Source organism: Abrus precatorius, unplaced genomic scaffold (assembly GCF_003935025.1).
Source record: "Abrus precatorius isolate BTA unplaced genomic scaffold, Abrus_2018 Scaffold11, whole genome shotgun sequence".
NCBI lineage: Eukaryota > Viridiplantae > Streptophyta > Magnoliopsida > Fabales > Fabaceae > Abrus > Abrus precatorius.
Genome location: NW_020874303.1, coordinates 20,493,543 through 20,509,472, shown reverse-complemented (window position 1 = coordinate 20,509,472; position 15,930 = coordinate 20,493,543). Strand labels below are relative to the sequence as shown.

The 15,930-nt window shown below is 28.2% G+C and overlaps 2 protein-coding genes across 3 annotated transcripts; one reads left to right on the top strand and one right to left on the bottom strand.

Moving 5' to 3' along the window:
• The first annotated feature begins 362 nt into the window (after positions 1–362).
• LOC113853605 (aluminum-activated malate transporter 9-like) lies at positions 363–4,205 on the top strand. 2 transcript variants are annotated; one of them, XM_027484056.1, is made up of 6 exons: positions 363–916; positions 1,885–2,022; positions 2,212–2,481; positions 2,596–2,732; positions 2,818–2,964; positions 3,175–4,205. In XM_027484056.1, the coding sequence occupies exons 1-6, from the start codon at positions 568–570 to the stop codon at positions 3,859–3,861; spliced, it is 1,728 nt and encodes a 575-aa protein (XP_027339857.1). In that variant the 5' UTR covers positions 363–567; the 3' UTR covers positions 3,862–4,205. The 2 variants fall into 2 exon arrangements, with proteins under 2 accessions (XP_027339857.1, XP_027339858.1); XM_027484057.1 differs by having other exon boundaries at positions 409–916; positions 1,888–2,022; positions 3,175–4,167.
• A 1,913-nt stretch (positions 4,206–6,118) lies between these two features.
• On the bottom strand, positions 6,119–9,786 carry LOC113853606 (cytochrome P450 CYP736A12-like). Its single transcript, XM_027484058.1, has 2 exons — positions 9,026–9,786; positions 6,119–7,212 (listed from the first exon to the last, which is right to left on the bottom strand). Exons 1-2 carry the CDS (start codon positions 9,719–9,721, stop codon positions 6,379–6,381), a joined length of 1,530 nt encoding a protein of 509 aa, XP_027339859.1. The 5' UTR covers positions 9,722–9,786; the 3' UTR covers positions 6,119–6,378.
• Between the last annotated feature and the right edge of the window lie 6,144 nt (positions 9,787–15,930).

Below are 15,930 nucleotides of genomic sequence, written 5' to 3'. Positions count from 1 at the left end.
ATTAATAAAATATTCACTTATCATTTCTATAATTAACATATTTATTTATTTAATAATATAATATAAATTAATGACATAATTGTAAGGAATTATACTTAGTTAAACTGAACTCTAAAAATATAATTAATTTGACCGAAACAGGAGGAGACACCTTGACTGAATAGTTACATTACACTTATCCTCTTAAAGAAGAAAAAGCAAATTGTTAATGGGAATCGTGTGTCTTGTTGTGACGTGGCCCATGCTAAAAGACCAAGACGTAAGGACAGAGGATCCGATTCTCTTTACCATGACGTCATCTCTTCTATCTTGTATCTTTCAATTAAAAGAAATATCAGTGACACTTTTATTTTTAAAAATTTAATAATTAAAATGTTTTAAAAGAAAAGTACCTTGAGGAGTGTCAACACAAACCCATGATAAGATGAAGATAGCATAGCAAAAGCTTTTTGTGCGGACGCAAATAATGCATTCTCAACACTCTTCACATGTTAACTTAACCGTCAACTCCAACTGTTAGCATTGATAGTATCAATTACCTTGCATAGTTCAAATCCAAGCATCCAAATGGTTCCCAAGTTGGTGAAATCGGGCTCCTTTCGTCACGGTTTTGCGGAGAAGAAGGAGAAGCTTCTCTCTATGAAGGGTGCTGGTTATTCCCAGATTGGGCTTCCCATGCAGGATGAGGAGGAGCAATCATGGATCGTCAAGTCGTTCAAGACGGTGCAGCGTGTTGTTGCCAAGGCTTGGGAAATGGGTCGCTCTGATCCTAGGAAGATTATCTTCGCCGCTAAAATGGGTCTTGCTTTGACCCTTATTTCGCTTTTGATTTTCCTCAAAGAACCCTTAGGGGATATGAGTCGTTACTCCGTTTGGGCTATTCTAACTGTCGTCGTTGTCTTTGAATTCAGTATAGGTAAGTGCTATTAGCATATATAATAAAGGTTTTTTTTTATTTTTATATAATATATATTTACTCTTTTCTCTGCTAGTATTTTCTAGCAGCAACCAATTTGTTTTTATTTATTTATTTTTCTTTTCTTTCGGAGATGTTCGGAATTGGCGGGGCACTTGTATTCAACATTCACTCACTCCTTTTGTTTTAATTAGAGGTAGATGCAATATAGAATTATATTGAGTCATTGTCTAATTGACCCCTAAGATTTTTAAATAATGGATGAAATCATGATTAGGATTTGTAAGAAAAGGATCGTTTTAGAAATTTAATATATGACTGTTTTGTTATGAGTCTTTTAGATAAGAGCTCAAGCTTTTGAATTATTTAGTCGGATGATTGAGATTCGCTTCATTTCAAATTTTTCTCTCCCCATATGCATGATGGGTGGGTTAGTGCTAAAAGACCATCCGAAGTAATCAGAATCTAAAGGAAATTGATTTTTGCTCCTGTCGTGTTTGATTGAATAGGATCGTCTGCAGTTTTAATAAACTGCAGGAACAATGGTTCATGCAATCAAACATATACATTTATGCAATTATATATAAATAAATAATTTTTTAATGGTGGAATTGTTATAGGTGAAATTGATCCTCCTGTATTTATATGGAATGAATAGTGTTGTGCAGCTTTATTTTAATGAATAATAATAAGTACGATAGTTTAATGCAGGCATGGTTATAGGGACACTGAGAAACAACTAATTAAAGATTTTGATCAAGGGGGCCATTGTTGACGTTTTAATTCTCTTACTTTGTGCTTAGATTCAATAGCCTGGTTACTTTCATCATATATCCATTATCCATCGCTTCATCATAAATCATTTTCTTGTGGGGAATCCAGCTTTCGTCCCTTCATCATAAAATCCTATTCTATTTATCACTTAAATTTATGTGAAATTATAATCAAACACAATGCACTAACTGCAGGAGCAACTCTGAACAGGGGGTTTAACAGAGGATTGGGGACATTATCGGCTGGAGGACTTGCTCTTGGGATGGCAGAGTTATCAGCATTGGCTGGAGAATGGGAGGAACTAGTAATTATCATCAGCATCTTCATTGTAGGTCTGGTTTCACAATCACTTCTATACTCGTTTATGAAATTTTATTACAGTTTTATTAACTAGTGCCCTTAAGGCTATAGTTAAGAAAATGAAAAATGTAACATTCAACCATACAAAACCAAATTTAATTTATTATATTCACACTTGTGTTTCTGACGTGTGGTTTTCTGACAAACTCTGTGATTGATAGGATTTTGTGCCACTTATGCAAAACTATACCCAACTTTGAAGTCTTATGAGTATGGGTTCCGTGTGTTCTTGATCACGTATTGCTTCGTTATGGTATCTGGATATCGAACAGGGGACTTTGTGGTTACAGCTATAAATAGATTTTTTCTCATTGCAATTGGTGCTGCTGTATCTTTGGGAGTAAATATCTGCATATACCCAATCTGGGCTGGTGAGGATCTGCATGACCTTGTGACAAAGAATTTCATGGGTGTTGCAACATCTTTGGAAGGTATTGTACAACATTTTCTTCATGATCACATTTAATATGCAGTTACCATATAGGTTACAGCTTCTCAAACTTGTTTCCTTGGTTGATTAATTTTGTTGAGCTTCTTTTTTCCAGGTGTTGTAAATCACTACCTAAATTGTGTTGAATATAAGAAGGTCCCATCTAAAATTCTTACTTACCAAGCTGCTGATGACCCAGTTTACAATGGCTATAGATCGGTGGTTGAATCTACAAGTAAAGAGGATTCATTGGTACTGTCTACTTTACTTTTCTGTCTGTTTCATGAATATATATTTATCGTCATTTTGACTCATTGTCACGTGCTAGTGATTGAAGATGGGATTTGCTGTTTGGGAACCCCCACATGGACATTACAAAATGCTTAAATATCCCTGGAAGAATTATGTGAAGTTAAGTGGGGCCCTAAGGCATTGTGCATTTATGGTCATGGCTATGCATGGATGCATACTTTCTGAAATACAGGTACTTCTAATCAGTGAACTTTTCTGCAATGGATATTAGCACTTAGAAGAAAACCCCTGAAACTTTACTTCTGTTTTTCATTATGATGAGTATTGATTAGTCTTCTGTTTTTCATTGTCAGATATTTTTGCATGTCACCCAGTGGGCGGTTTTTATTTCTTAGTTATAATTCGTACATATTGAGCACTAAACTTTTATTTTGATACATAGGCCCCAGCGGAGAAGAGACAAGTTTTCTGTAGTGAGCTTCAGAGGGTAGGTTCCGAAGGGGCAAGAGTGTTGCGTGAACTTGGAAACAAAGTTAAAAAGATGGAGAAGCTAGGCCGGGGAGACTTGTTGTATGAAGTGCACGAAGCAGCAGAAGAATTGCAACAGAAAATTGATAAAAAATCGTACCTTCTTGTGAATTCAGAGAGCTGGGAAATTGGAAACCGGCCGAGAGAAGATAGTGAGCCTCAACAAGGCCTCTTTAACATGGATGAAGAAAGAAAATTTCTTGAGTACAAGTCTCTCAGTGAAGCAGTACTTGATCTCAGAACAGTTGAAGTTCCAAAAGGTTGGGATGGGAATTTAACTTTAGGTGATAAGCCTGCTGTGCCTGACTCTGAAAACATGTTTAGGAAACAGATATCTTGGCCTGCTCATATTTACTATAAATCAAGTGCAGTGACAAAAGAGGATCCAGAATCAAAAACTTATGAAAGTGCTAGTGCACTATCTCTGACAACATTTACATCACTTCTGATTGAGTTTGTTGCAAGGCTTCAAAACCTAGTGGATTCATTTGAAGAACTAGGTGAAAAGGCAAACTTTGCAGACCCACTTGAGCAACAAGCACCAGTAACATCGTCTGGGTTTTGGGCCAGGTTGTTTAACTGCTTAAAATTCAAGGATTGAAATATGGACTTGCTCATTTCAAGCATTATCTTGCAGAGGCAGAGCTTCTAAATGAGAATCAGCATTACTAATTCTGAATCACTTTGCAACCCCTCCTTTTTTGATAGGTTGTAATGCCACCATTTTGGTATTTGAAGATCGGTGAGTTGAAATGTTTATGAAGACTCGAGAACAATCTCTAGATCTAGAGCGAATAACCCACTTCTATACATTTACAGAAATCTCCTATAGTATCAAATGATTAGCATAATTTTCCTTTAGATTAAATGTTAAATTTATCTATCCTCGGTCAACTTAAAATTGGTTCAGTCATTTTTATTTAAATTATGAATGCACTTTTGCCTAGTCAGAACAATGCATACGGAAAGTAAAAATCACCAAGTTTAGTAAAGAATATTAAACTTGCTTAAAAAAGTCAGAGATCCAGCATACATGCTACGATAGTACATGTTAGAAAACTGGAAACTTCATCATTTTGCTAGCCCTTGTTTTAAGTAAATTTTAAAATATGAATTTGACATAAGAGTTCTCAAAACTTTCGACGTCAACCTTAGATTATATCTTTTTAAAAAATTAAATTATATGTTTTTTTTAAGTTTGGATCACATTTTTTTAGATTCTATTCTATATAAAATGTTGCACTTTTTTTAGTAAATTCATACTTGATACTTACCATTTGACCTATCTTTTTCTGTCTTTGTACATTAAAATTTTAAGTCCTTTATTTTGAGTTTTTTTTTTCTCATCAGAGAGTTATGCTTTCGTTAAAGTATTTTGACTCCAAAGATTTTTTTAATTATTTATAAGTATGAATGTTTGTATTTAGTTACATTTGTTTTCATCTGTATAATTACATATAATTAAATATTTCTTATCATAGAGTTACTGAATTTACCTAAGACAACTAAATACAAAACATTCATATGCTCCTATCTGATAACCGTTCAAATTTTCTGAATTGAATTTTTTGAACTGCTTTCATATGCTAATTATGTGTGTAGCGTTTAGTTGCTTATTATATCAGTTGTTTCTTCTATTGGTGGAGCAGAAAATATTTTGGTTTTTTATTGAACTTTGGCTTGCTCCGTTGGTTTGTTTGATTAGAGCTCTGCCTTTTGAATCTTCTGGGATGTTATGTCTGCCCCATAGCAATGCGTTTGGATGCCATTCAATGCATCCTTCCAGTTCACCCTTGTAAGCTCTATCTTTTAATATTTTGCTGACCATTATAGGATGAAATATTTTTTGTTTTATCTTAAACTTCATATGCAAAAGGGTGGATTGTCATTTTCTTATACCTAACTAGTGAATCAGCATTATTTATTTTGTGATGCAATATTTTGTTTTTTGTTTCTTCTATCTTTTTCCCATATTCTCTTCGAGATTTTCCATGGTTGTTGTCAGTGATGATTTCTTTAAGGCTTTTTTCTCAAAATATTTGATGTGGCTGCCTTGGAGCTTTTACCTTCACTAGGCTTGAGAACTAATGTTTCCTTGGATGTTTGAGACGTGATTTTTTTTATATGTCCAATTTTTTTTATGGCTGTTTTTCATATTTGGGAAAATTGTTTGTATTTTGTTTGAGTAATGACTTCATCAGATTTCACGATTTTCATATATCACTTCAGATGTATTATCTCAAAATTTAACGACTAACAAGGTAGTTTTATGATAAAAATATTTATACAGCATGCTAATAAATGTTAATGGAACATTTATACAATAAGAAACATTTTTTATTTTAAATTTTGAGAATTATAAATTTAAATTACACAATCATGCGATCCTTAAAATAATTATATGTATTTATCTTTTTATCTTAATAACTTAATTTTGATTTAATGGTTCATATTTATTATTTTTAATTGTCATAATAAGTAAGTATTCTTATTAATAAAGGGAATTAATTTATTATATCTACTTAAGATAGTCAAATAAAGTTGTCAAAATTAAGAATGATTTGTTTAATTGGTTTAAAAAAATTCCTTTTAAATTTTTTAAAATTTTTTGAGGGAAGTTAAAATTGAGTGAGGACGAATTTTAGTCTCCTTCCTTCTCTATAACATGCTCATCCAAACCTGAAAATTTTATAAAAGTTGCTCTCCGCTCTTCCTTTCTCTTTTATTTTCTTAAACTAAATGCTTTGTAATCGATGAATTAAAAAAATTATTAGTTACAACAAAATAGAACTGGAATGTAGGTAATAAAAAATAAGAATGAAAAAGTGGTGAGAAATAATAAAAAGGTGGATAATATGGTGTAAAAATCTGTAAATGTGGATTCCTGTAAAAGAAATACTTCTCTAAATCGCAGTGAAACTCAAGATATCTCACTTTGAATGTACAAGAAGAAATATTTTTATTAAAATTATTTCTCTCTTGCTTTAAAGGGCCTCTTGAGATATATAGAATTGTCAACTAAAATATATGAAGAAAATTAAACCTTATTCCATATACATGACTAGCAATGTTTCGTTAACACTAAGTACAAACATAATTTTTCCTTCATTGGACCTAGCTATTCATTTTTAGTAGCTAAACGATAAGTTGGTATTGCCAGCAACTGCTCAGCTCTTGGCATAGAGAGCCCAAATTTCTCCTGCATATTCAAGTTGGCAGGACTAACATTAGGTGGAAGTTCCCAATTAAAGCAATGCACCAATTGAGCTAAAACCAACCTAACTATAACCAAACCCAATTGAATCCCAGGGCAACCTCTACGACCGGAACCAAATGGTATAGATCTAAAGTCTCCTTGATGATTCATTTTCGTATTGATGAATCTCTCTGGATAAAATGTTTCAGCATTATTTGACCAAACATTAGGATCCCTCCCAATTGCCCATGCATTTATTATGACACGTGATTTTTTCTTTATATAGTAACCATTTATTGTAATATTCTCTCTTGATTCCCTAGGGACAAGCAAAGGTGCAACAGGGTACAATCTTAAGGTCTCATCCACCACCATATTCAAGTAACCCAACTTCATCAAATCACACTCTTCTACCATTCTCTTAATTCCTACTTCCCTCTCTATGTCATCTTGAAGGACTTTCATCACCCTTGGATGCCTCAACAGTTCCGATAAAGCCCATTCAATCACTGTGGCTGATGTTTCAATTGCCCCCACAATCATATCTAGTAAAACAGCCTTAATGTTAGTTCTATCAATGACATGGTTTTGTTCATTGTGGGGAACCATGGTTTGGTCCATCATTGAGAGCAATATGTCTACGAAGTCTTTACGGTGCCTTTTGCCTACATCAATTGCTTGTTCATGCTCTTTTAGTATTTGCTCCAACACCTCATCTAGTCCTTTACTTGTTTTTTTGCAGTCCCGCGTTAATCCCTGGAAGAAAAAAAAAAAAGAGATAAATTATAACGTTGATTAGTCATAGAGCATTTGCATAGAACACAGTTTTGGAACTGCCAAAGAATATGAAAATGGAAAACACACGTGGAGAGTTAAATTAGTAACGTCAAGCCCCAGAGAAAGTGTTAAATTAATAACATTAATTGGTGAGTATCTTCACATGACACAAAGGAAATACGAAAGTATGGGCTAATTGAGAACACAAATGAAAAAGTAACAAATTAAGGATGTTTAAAAGCATTTGTTAAAGAATTATTAAATGGCAATTGGCAAATATATCCGGTGCCTTAAGTGTGAGAATTTAATATGATTTAGAACACTCATAATTGTAATAATTTGTGTAATTTTTAAGATTTTTTTTAAATCTCATTTTGTTAATTTGCAAATATATATGTTAGTGCCAAAACCCTTCTTTTCTGGTTCTTTGATTTAATTAAGTTCTTGATGAAAAGAGTATGCAGCATAGGGGTAAAAGTGGGAAAAGAATAGGATCATATATAACAACACTAACCTTAATTTTCACACATATGAAGTCCTAAATTACTTTTAGAACACTTATTAATTAGATTTTAACTCAATAATTATATATTCTATATATAGAGAAAATACTAACATTAAGAATACTAAACTATCCATTCAAATTCAAAAACCCTAACATTAAGAACACCGTTTAAGAAATTTAAATGTTTTTCAATTAAAATTTATTAATATACTCTCAATGTGATTTTTAAATAATTTTTACATGGTTTTTAATAGTTTTCAATTTTTTTCCATGTCTAGTATTATTTAGTTTTTTAAATACTTAAATTAAGTCCCCTACCCTAAAATTAAGACTTTTATTATATTTTATATTTTTATTTAAATATTTATATAATTTATTTATTTGTATAATTAGTAAAATATTATACTTCCATTATATTCTTATTAATTATTAAATAAAATTTTACGATATAAAATTAAATCTAAGCATTTAAAAAATTAAAAATTATGTGATAAGGAATTAAAACTAGAAAAAATAAAATCACGTGTATGTTAAGATATAAGAACTAAAAGTGCAATAAAGTCAAATCCTAATTAGTAAAATTTTATAATTGTGTTGAGAGTGTATTAAATATTAATAAATATATAATAAAATTTTATATATTTTTTTAAAATAGTGTAATAAAAATTAATAACTTTAATCCTTATAAAAATTATTAAATTAATAACAATATATATATATATATATATAATCCTTTTCAAAAAATTAAAATTTATTTTCTGTGGCCTGAAAAAAATCTATTACACGTATTCTTTAAATAAAAAAAAATTGCAAGCGCGTAATTTAAAAAATTTAAAAAAATTAACAAAATTTTTTATTGTAATTATATTAATAATTTGGACATTTTTAATGAAAAATTAATAATAATTTATATGTAAATATAAAAAACAATGAATTGGACTGATAGACGCTAGACAGAAAAATAATTTTAAAAAAATAATAAATTAAGAATTTGTTTTTAATTTTACAATAATTAAATAAAAAACTCTATCGTTTTGTTTTCATTTTGTTTTAACTTAGGCAAAGCTAAATTTGCTTAACCAAAAACAAAACTGAAGTCCAATCTCGCGTTAACGATCGGGATCGGGATCCGCATCCGAACACCCATAAAAAACTGTGGTGTTTGGCATATCTTGTCGGCAATAACAATAATTAATCAGTAATCTTTTTCTTTTCCAGTAGACAATGAAAGTAAATGAAAATTGACTAATGAAGAAAAAACGGTAAAAGAAAAATGTAGTTTGGTACCTGAAAATCAAACGCACGTAACCAAGGCACATAATCCGCTAGATTAAAAGCCCCAACCATTGCCACTCCCTGTTGAACCAAACTCTTCAAATCAAAATGATCATACTTACTGCGACCCAGTATCATCTTATAAATCATATCCTCTATAAGATTCTCCACAACCTCGCTTATGTTCACAACCTCACCCACCACTGCAGCTTTTTCCAACGACTTCACCACTGCACATAGCTCCTCCTTCCTAATTGGAGCAAAGAGTTCAACCTTCGACGCACTAAGAAGCTGCAAAGTACACATTTTCCTCATATTTCGCCAGTACGGGCCATACTCAGAAAACGCCATGCCCTTTGAACCGTACGATAAGATCTCGGAAGCTTGAAGTTTTGGCCTGCTCGCGAAAACGACGTCGTGTGTCTTCAGGAAAAGTTCGGCAGTTTGGGAAGATGAAACCACTACGGTTGGGACTAGGCCCAGTTGCAAGGACATGATAGGGCCGTACTTTTGGGCTAGGGACTGAAGGGTGCGATGTGGAAGGGTACCCAACATGTGGAGGTTCCCTATAATTGGCAGCGTTGGAGGACCTGGTGGCTTCTTTTTATCTACATTTGGTTGTTTTGGACGAAGGAAGAGTGTGTATACAAGGTATGTGAATGTTAAAAGAAGCAAAATTTGTGCTGCTGTTGCTTCTGCATAAGCCATGTTTAGGTGTTTGCTTGATACGGTGGAAGAGTCTTCACAAATTGATTGCAGATTGCCAACCTTCGGTCCATATCTATTTAAAGACCAGAGGATATTTTAGCCTTCACATGCAAGTTGCCAGTTTGGCAGATTTCATTTTTAAAATGGCCCCACTTGCCATTAGGACATCCAAATTTAACACGTACTTACTTATCATTTATGATTGTGATTTTTTTTAGTTAAAAAAAAATTTATATAAAAAAATAATATAAAAATAAATACATATTCATTATTGTTATTTTTTTTTCTTCACTGTCACACTTAGAAGACAATAGAAAAATGTACTCTCACAGATAGAATATTTAACTGCTAAATAGATATAAGTATAGGTATAAGTAAATATTCATAAATTTTAATAGAGATAGGTGCAGGTTAATTAAGTATATACCCCGTCCCATACCCACATGTATATATATATATATATATATATATATATATATATTATTAATTATGTTACATTAACCTAAAATAGAGATAATAATGGGTAGAGTATGGGCTATAGTATCCATCTCCATACCCGCATTTTAGAAAAATATTCGTATCCAGCACTATAACCACAAGAATAATAAATTTAATTTCCATACCCGTACCCTCTAGGTACCCACATATCCATACTCGCCCTTATTACTCGCGCTTGCCTAAGAAAAAAATACTTATATAATTTTACATAAATAAATAGTATAAAAATATAAAAGTTTGATACATATCTTTCGAATAAAGCTTAAACATAAATAGAAAATAAATATTTAAAGATCATAAGTATTAAGTATATTTTAATAAATTAACTTTCTAAATTAAAGCACTTAAAAATTATAAGTAAAATTTCACACATAATCTTTAATATGTCTAAAACAATCAACTCATAAACTTGAGAATCATGTACAGTTACTATCAAAAACCTAACTTATCTTATCGAGAGTTGTGTTTTTTATGAGTGTAACGTACAGAAAAATATTTAACCTATAACTTTTTATAGAATTTAAAGATTAAGCACAAAAACTTTCATATAAAGATAAGTTTTTAACAAATAAGCCTAAAATTTTATTATAATTATTATTGGTATTTTTAAATTTATTTATTCTAATTTCATATACTCTTATTTGAATAATCTTTTACTTACAATGGAACAATTAAAGATTTTAAAAAAATAAGAATATAATCCACTTTTAGTTTTTAAAAAGTTTTTGTGGATGCTTTTGTAAAATTTTAGTCAAGATACAAATTTTACTATTTATTCTGTATAATTTTACGTCTTATATTTTTTACTTAGTTTAGAGTTTTTTTATAGATATAATTATTTTATTTTTTTGAATTGGCAAATTTTCTATTTGAAATTTGAATAATATTATCTTTCAATTTATAATTCCCTGTTTTCAAAATTTTTTGATACAAAATAAAAGCCAAATTTTTTTAATATAAATATTTATTTTATTCAAATAAAAAAATGCATATTTACATATATAAAAATCTATCTAATTAAATTTATTTTATAAGATTAACATAAAAATATATTTGCCTTTCAAGTAAACCATAAAAATAATTTTTTTTATATTTTTAATAAAAAAATTATTTACTATTTTATATCATTTAACTATGTTAATACAATATAATTATTATGTGGTTGATATAAAACTTAATTATTGTCATGTATTTGTATATTTTAGCTTCTATTAATATTTCTAGACCAAAACAATGTGTAAACTTAAAAAATAAATGTTCATTTAAAAAGTTTAATTTTAATAAAGAAGTAAAATAGTTTAACTATATTTATTATTTTGATTTTATGATAATAATTAACTAATATTTTCTTTTATAGATATTTGAGAGTTACAGAACATGAATATCTTTTTTTTTATTATTTTATTCAGGTAAAAAACCCTAAAAAATTAGAAGAGTCTTATGGTTATGTGATTTCAATTTTTTAAGTCAAAATACATACTTAAAATATATAATAGTCATAACCTTCAAAGTAGAAATAATGAAGTTTCAACTCATTTTTCAACTAAGATAGCTCGTATACATTTCAATCACGTTAAAACCCTTTTGTTCAAACAAATGCCCTATTGTTTCTTCATTTTCTTCGCAACCAAATATATTATTCTTTCGTCTGTTGATGTGTGTTGTCTCATTATTATAAAATAATTTTCTCTTGTTGTAAAAAAAACATGTAATTTTTTATTTGAATAAAAAAGTAATTTTACATTTCAAAATGTTCAAACAAACAAATTTAAACAAAATTATAATAATATTACCAAATTATATTTATTAGTCTGAACATACTTTATTTTGAAGTCTGCTTTAGATGTCTCATGGAATAATTCTAAATTTACCGTTTTCTTCGGAAGCAGTAAATTTATAATAATACCTTTAATTTCAACTGAAAGTCAATAAAATTGATAATTGATAAAATAGTTTGTCAATTGATTAAATCAATCTGAGAATTGAAAGTTGCAAATAAACTTTTATAATATACATTGAGCCGAAGAATATATTACATATTTTAAAATTATTTATTGTTGTTAAACTAATTTCTTAACAAAGTAAAATAATTATTAAGGTGGTACATTTTTTCTCTTTTTAACTCTTCAGTGAACATAAATATGTCAGTGTTTTAAGATTTAAAAAATTAATCTAGTGAAATAATCTTTAATTTTTGAACTTGAATTTTTTTATTTTATTATATTATATATATAAAATTAATTATTTTTTAAAAAATAGAGTATACTACACTAGCATGAAAAAGTAGATAATGAATCATTTATTAAACGTGGGAATCACATATTTTTTTTTGTGTTTTTTAATAATTAAAAGTATGTTGTTAATATTTTTTATTAACAAATTTATAAAGACACGAATAAAAATCATTTCCCCTAGTAATTAAAAGGTAGTATTTTAAAAAATGCTGGTTAGAAGTATTAAAAAACTACCGACAATTATATTTAGCTATTCTACTAAACATAGTTAAAATGTCTTGTTAAACGCACTCATATATCAGGATAAATTATATTTATTTTTTAAAATTTTATTAACATGTGTTTAAATATGTTATTGATTTTTGTATTATTGGGAAAATGTTTTTTTTTTCACATAATTATACCTTTAGTTCTTTAATTTATTATTATTATTATTATGTTGTTCGTAACCTTCATCAAAGTGAATATACCACGTCTTTTATAGGCTTTGGATTAGATTATGCAACAACTTAATACATGGAGAGACTTGTTTTTTTTTTTAAAAAAAAAAAACCTCGTTATAAGGAATGCTTGGAAAGGTGGTAAAGGGGCTCCGAGTTGAAGGGTTGTCCTAAGAAGATTTAAAGTTTGAGAAAATCTTAAAATAATATGATCTTTGAAACTAAAAATGAGTTCGAGAGTCGTTTACATGTAAAAAAAGGTATTAACATTCTTTAAAGTCCGTTTAAAAATTGTTATTTAAAATTAATTGTGTAAATTTATTTTAATATTAAAAAATATTTATTTAACCCCTAAACATTAATTAATTTTATTTTAGAAAAAAATTATTTATTGAAATATTAACTTAGTATCTTAAAAAAAAAAAGAAAAAAATTATTTTGAAAATTATTTTGACTTTATAAGTCTGGTTCTCGCTCTTACATATCCCCACACGTGCAATGAAAAACTCAAAGTCACGTAGTTCTATATAAAAATTATGAAGTTAGTTGATTAAAATTAAATTTAGTAAGAGAAATTTTATTTTGAAATTAAAATTATTTTTATAAAATGATAATGTTTAGAATATAAGATAATGCGGTTATACATGTATCTACGAAAAATAATACAAAAGATTAAGAAAGATCACATAACTATATTGCAAATCTTTAAAAATATTTTGTTCATAAACAAAGTATTTGAATTTGAATTATTATTAATGTCGAAAGAAAAATTAATATATCATAAGTTATATATAAATCTCTTGTAATTTATTAGACCACCAAAGATAATGTAAATTACACATTGATGTTGTATAATAAGAACGAAGAAATAAAATTATGTAATTAAAGGTAGAAGTGTGACTTAAAAAAATTTAAAATATGAAATTAATTTCATTTAATGAAAGGAATAAATATATTTTAATTTGATTAAAGAAAATAGTTACTTAATAAAAGGATTACAACTCTATTTGATAAATTTATATTGCGTAAGACTTAAGGTAACGTTGGTAAAAGTCTTAACAATTTAAAGTGTATAAAGATAGAGACGCTACATAATAATACTATAAATCGCCACATTAATTAGATGAAAAATATTATAGATAATGGATAAAAATAATAATAATTGATTACTTTTATAAATCGAACAAAATTATTTTAATACATTAATGGTATATAAAACTTGAGGTAAAGTTGGTACACATAGATTTTAACAATTTATAACACATAAAAATAGAATTGCTACACATTAGCATCATAAATTGTTGTATTCATAAAATAATTATAATTTAAATTGATTGATTAATAAAATAGTAATTAAAAATAAAATAAAATGTAGAATATGAATATAAAATAAAATAATACCAACATATAAAATTATTTAATACAATGAAATAATGATGTAACAAAAATCATAAAAAATATAGAACACAAATTATGAAATTAAATAAAAGGTGAGACTAAATATATTATGAAAATTTATAGATTACATAAATCAAACTTAATCATATATTATTATTATTATTATTGTTATTATGATTATTATTATTTAATCGATGAATAAAATTAAAACAACTAAATTAAAAAAAAAGAGGTAAAATCCTTTTTTATTAAATTAAATCAGGATACCCTAAAAAAAAAAAGAGAACGTATAATTGAAAAAAAAAAAGAGATCACAAATCTGTCAGATAAAGTAACTTAGATCAAATCCAATCCAAAAGCAAAATGTTACAAGAGTAGCAATCAGTGTATTATATCCAATAAAAGAAAAAAAAAAGCACGAAACAATATACAGCAATAGTCAAAATCTGAATTTAATTCCTATCCATATGATGAAAGCTTTGTCTATGACAATAGGATGAAAGTACCTTTCATTTCACGGTCTGAATTTAATTCCTATCAATAGGATGAAAGCTTTGCCTATGACAATAGGATGAAAGTACCTTTCATTTCACGATCTGAATTTAATTCCTATCCATAGGATGAAAGCTCTGCCTATGACAATAGGATGAAAGTACCTTTCATTTCACGGTCTGAATTTAATTCCTATCCATAGGATGAAAGCTTTGCCTATGGCAATAGGATGAAAGTACCTTTCATTTCACGATCTGAATTTAATTCCTATCCATAGGATGAAAGCTCTGCCTATGACAATAGGATGAAAGTACCTTTCATTTCACGACAGTAAAAAAATAATGTACTGTTACTTAATAAAAATAGAATAAAAAATACAAATAAAATAAATGTAACTGAATCCGAGAGTCATGTTTTTTTTTTTTATCACTTGGTTATTTCGTATCTCTTTAACACATAACTTCTTCATTCATACATTTTACATTATAAGTACATTAAATAATCATTATGAGAGTAAAGAAATATTTGAAGTAAAACTTACCTTGGTGAGGTATAAATAGTGATTAAAACTAACAAAAGCTCTTGTTGTGATCAAATAGCACTGTTTTTTTTTTCTTTTTTAATATTTTTTCTTTCTAAAAACACTTGTTTCTCATTTTTGATATTTTTTTCTGAAAAATCTTCTCCTCCCTTGCTGGTTTTGTTATGAAGAAATCCTTTTTTTTTCTTCAGATTTCTCAAAGAAATAATTTCTAAATAAAGTTATTGTTTCTAATTTTTTTTTCTTCCTCTGATAGCTCTCCTCTTCAAATTTCTTAGAAAGAATTATTGTCTGTCCTCTAAAATGTTTAAAAACTTGATTTTTTTTTTTAAATTTTTTTTGCTTTCTTCCTCTAGAAAAAAGAACCCCCCACTGTTCCCTCCATTACTTGAGGTTTTATATTTGGTACATTTAAATTTTTTGCAAAACACTAAAGATTCTGAGTTTTTCTTTTTTTATACTCAAAACTGATTTTTGATATTGGGATATAAGTCTGTGTAGTACAAGTTGCTATTTTTGGAAAGTAATTTTTTTTTTAAATTTTCTATTTTTTTGTAAAATAATTTTATTTTTTAATTTTTTTAAAATTATTTTAGAGGTAATTCC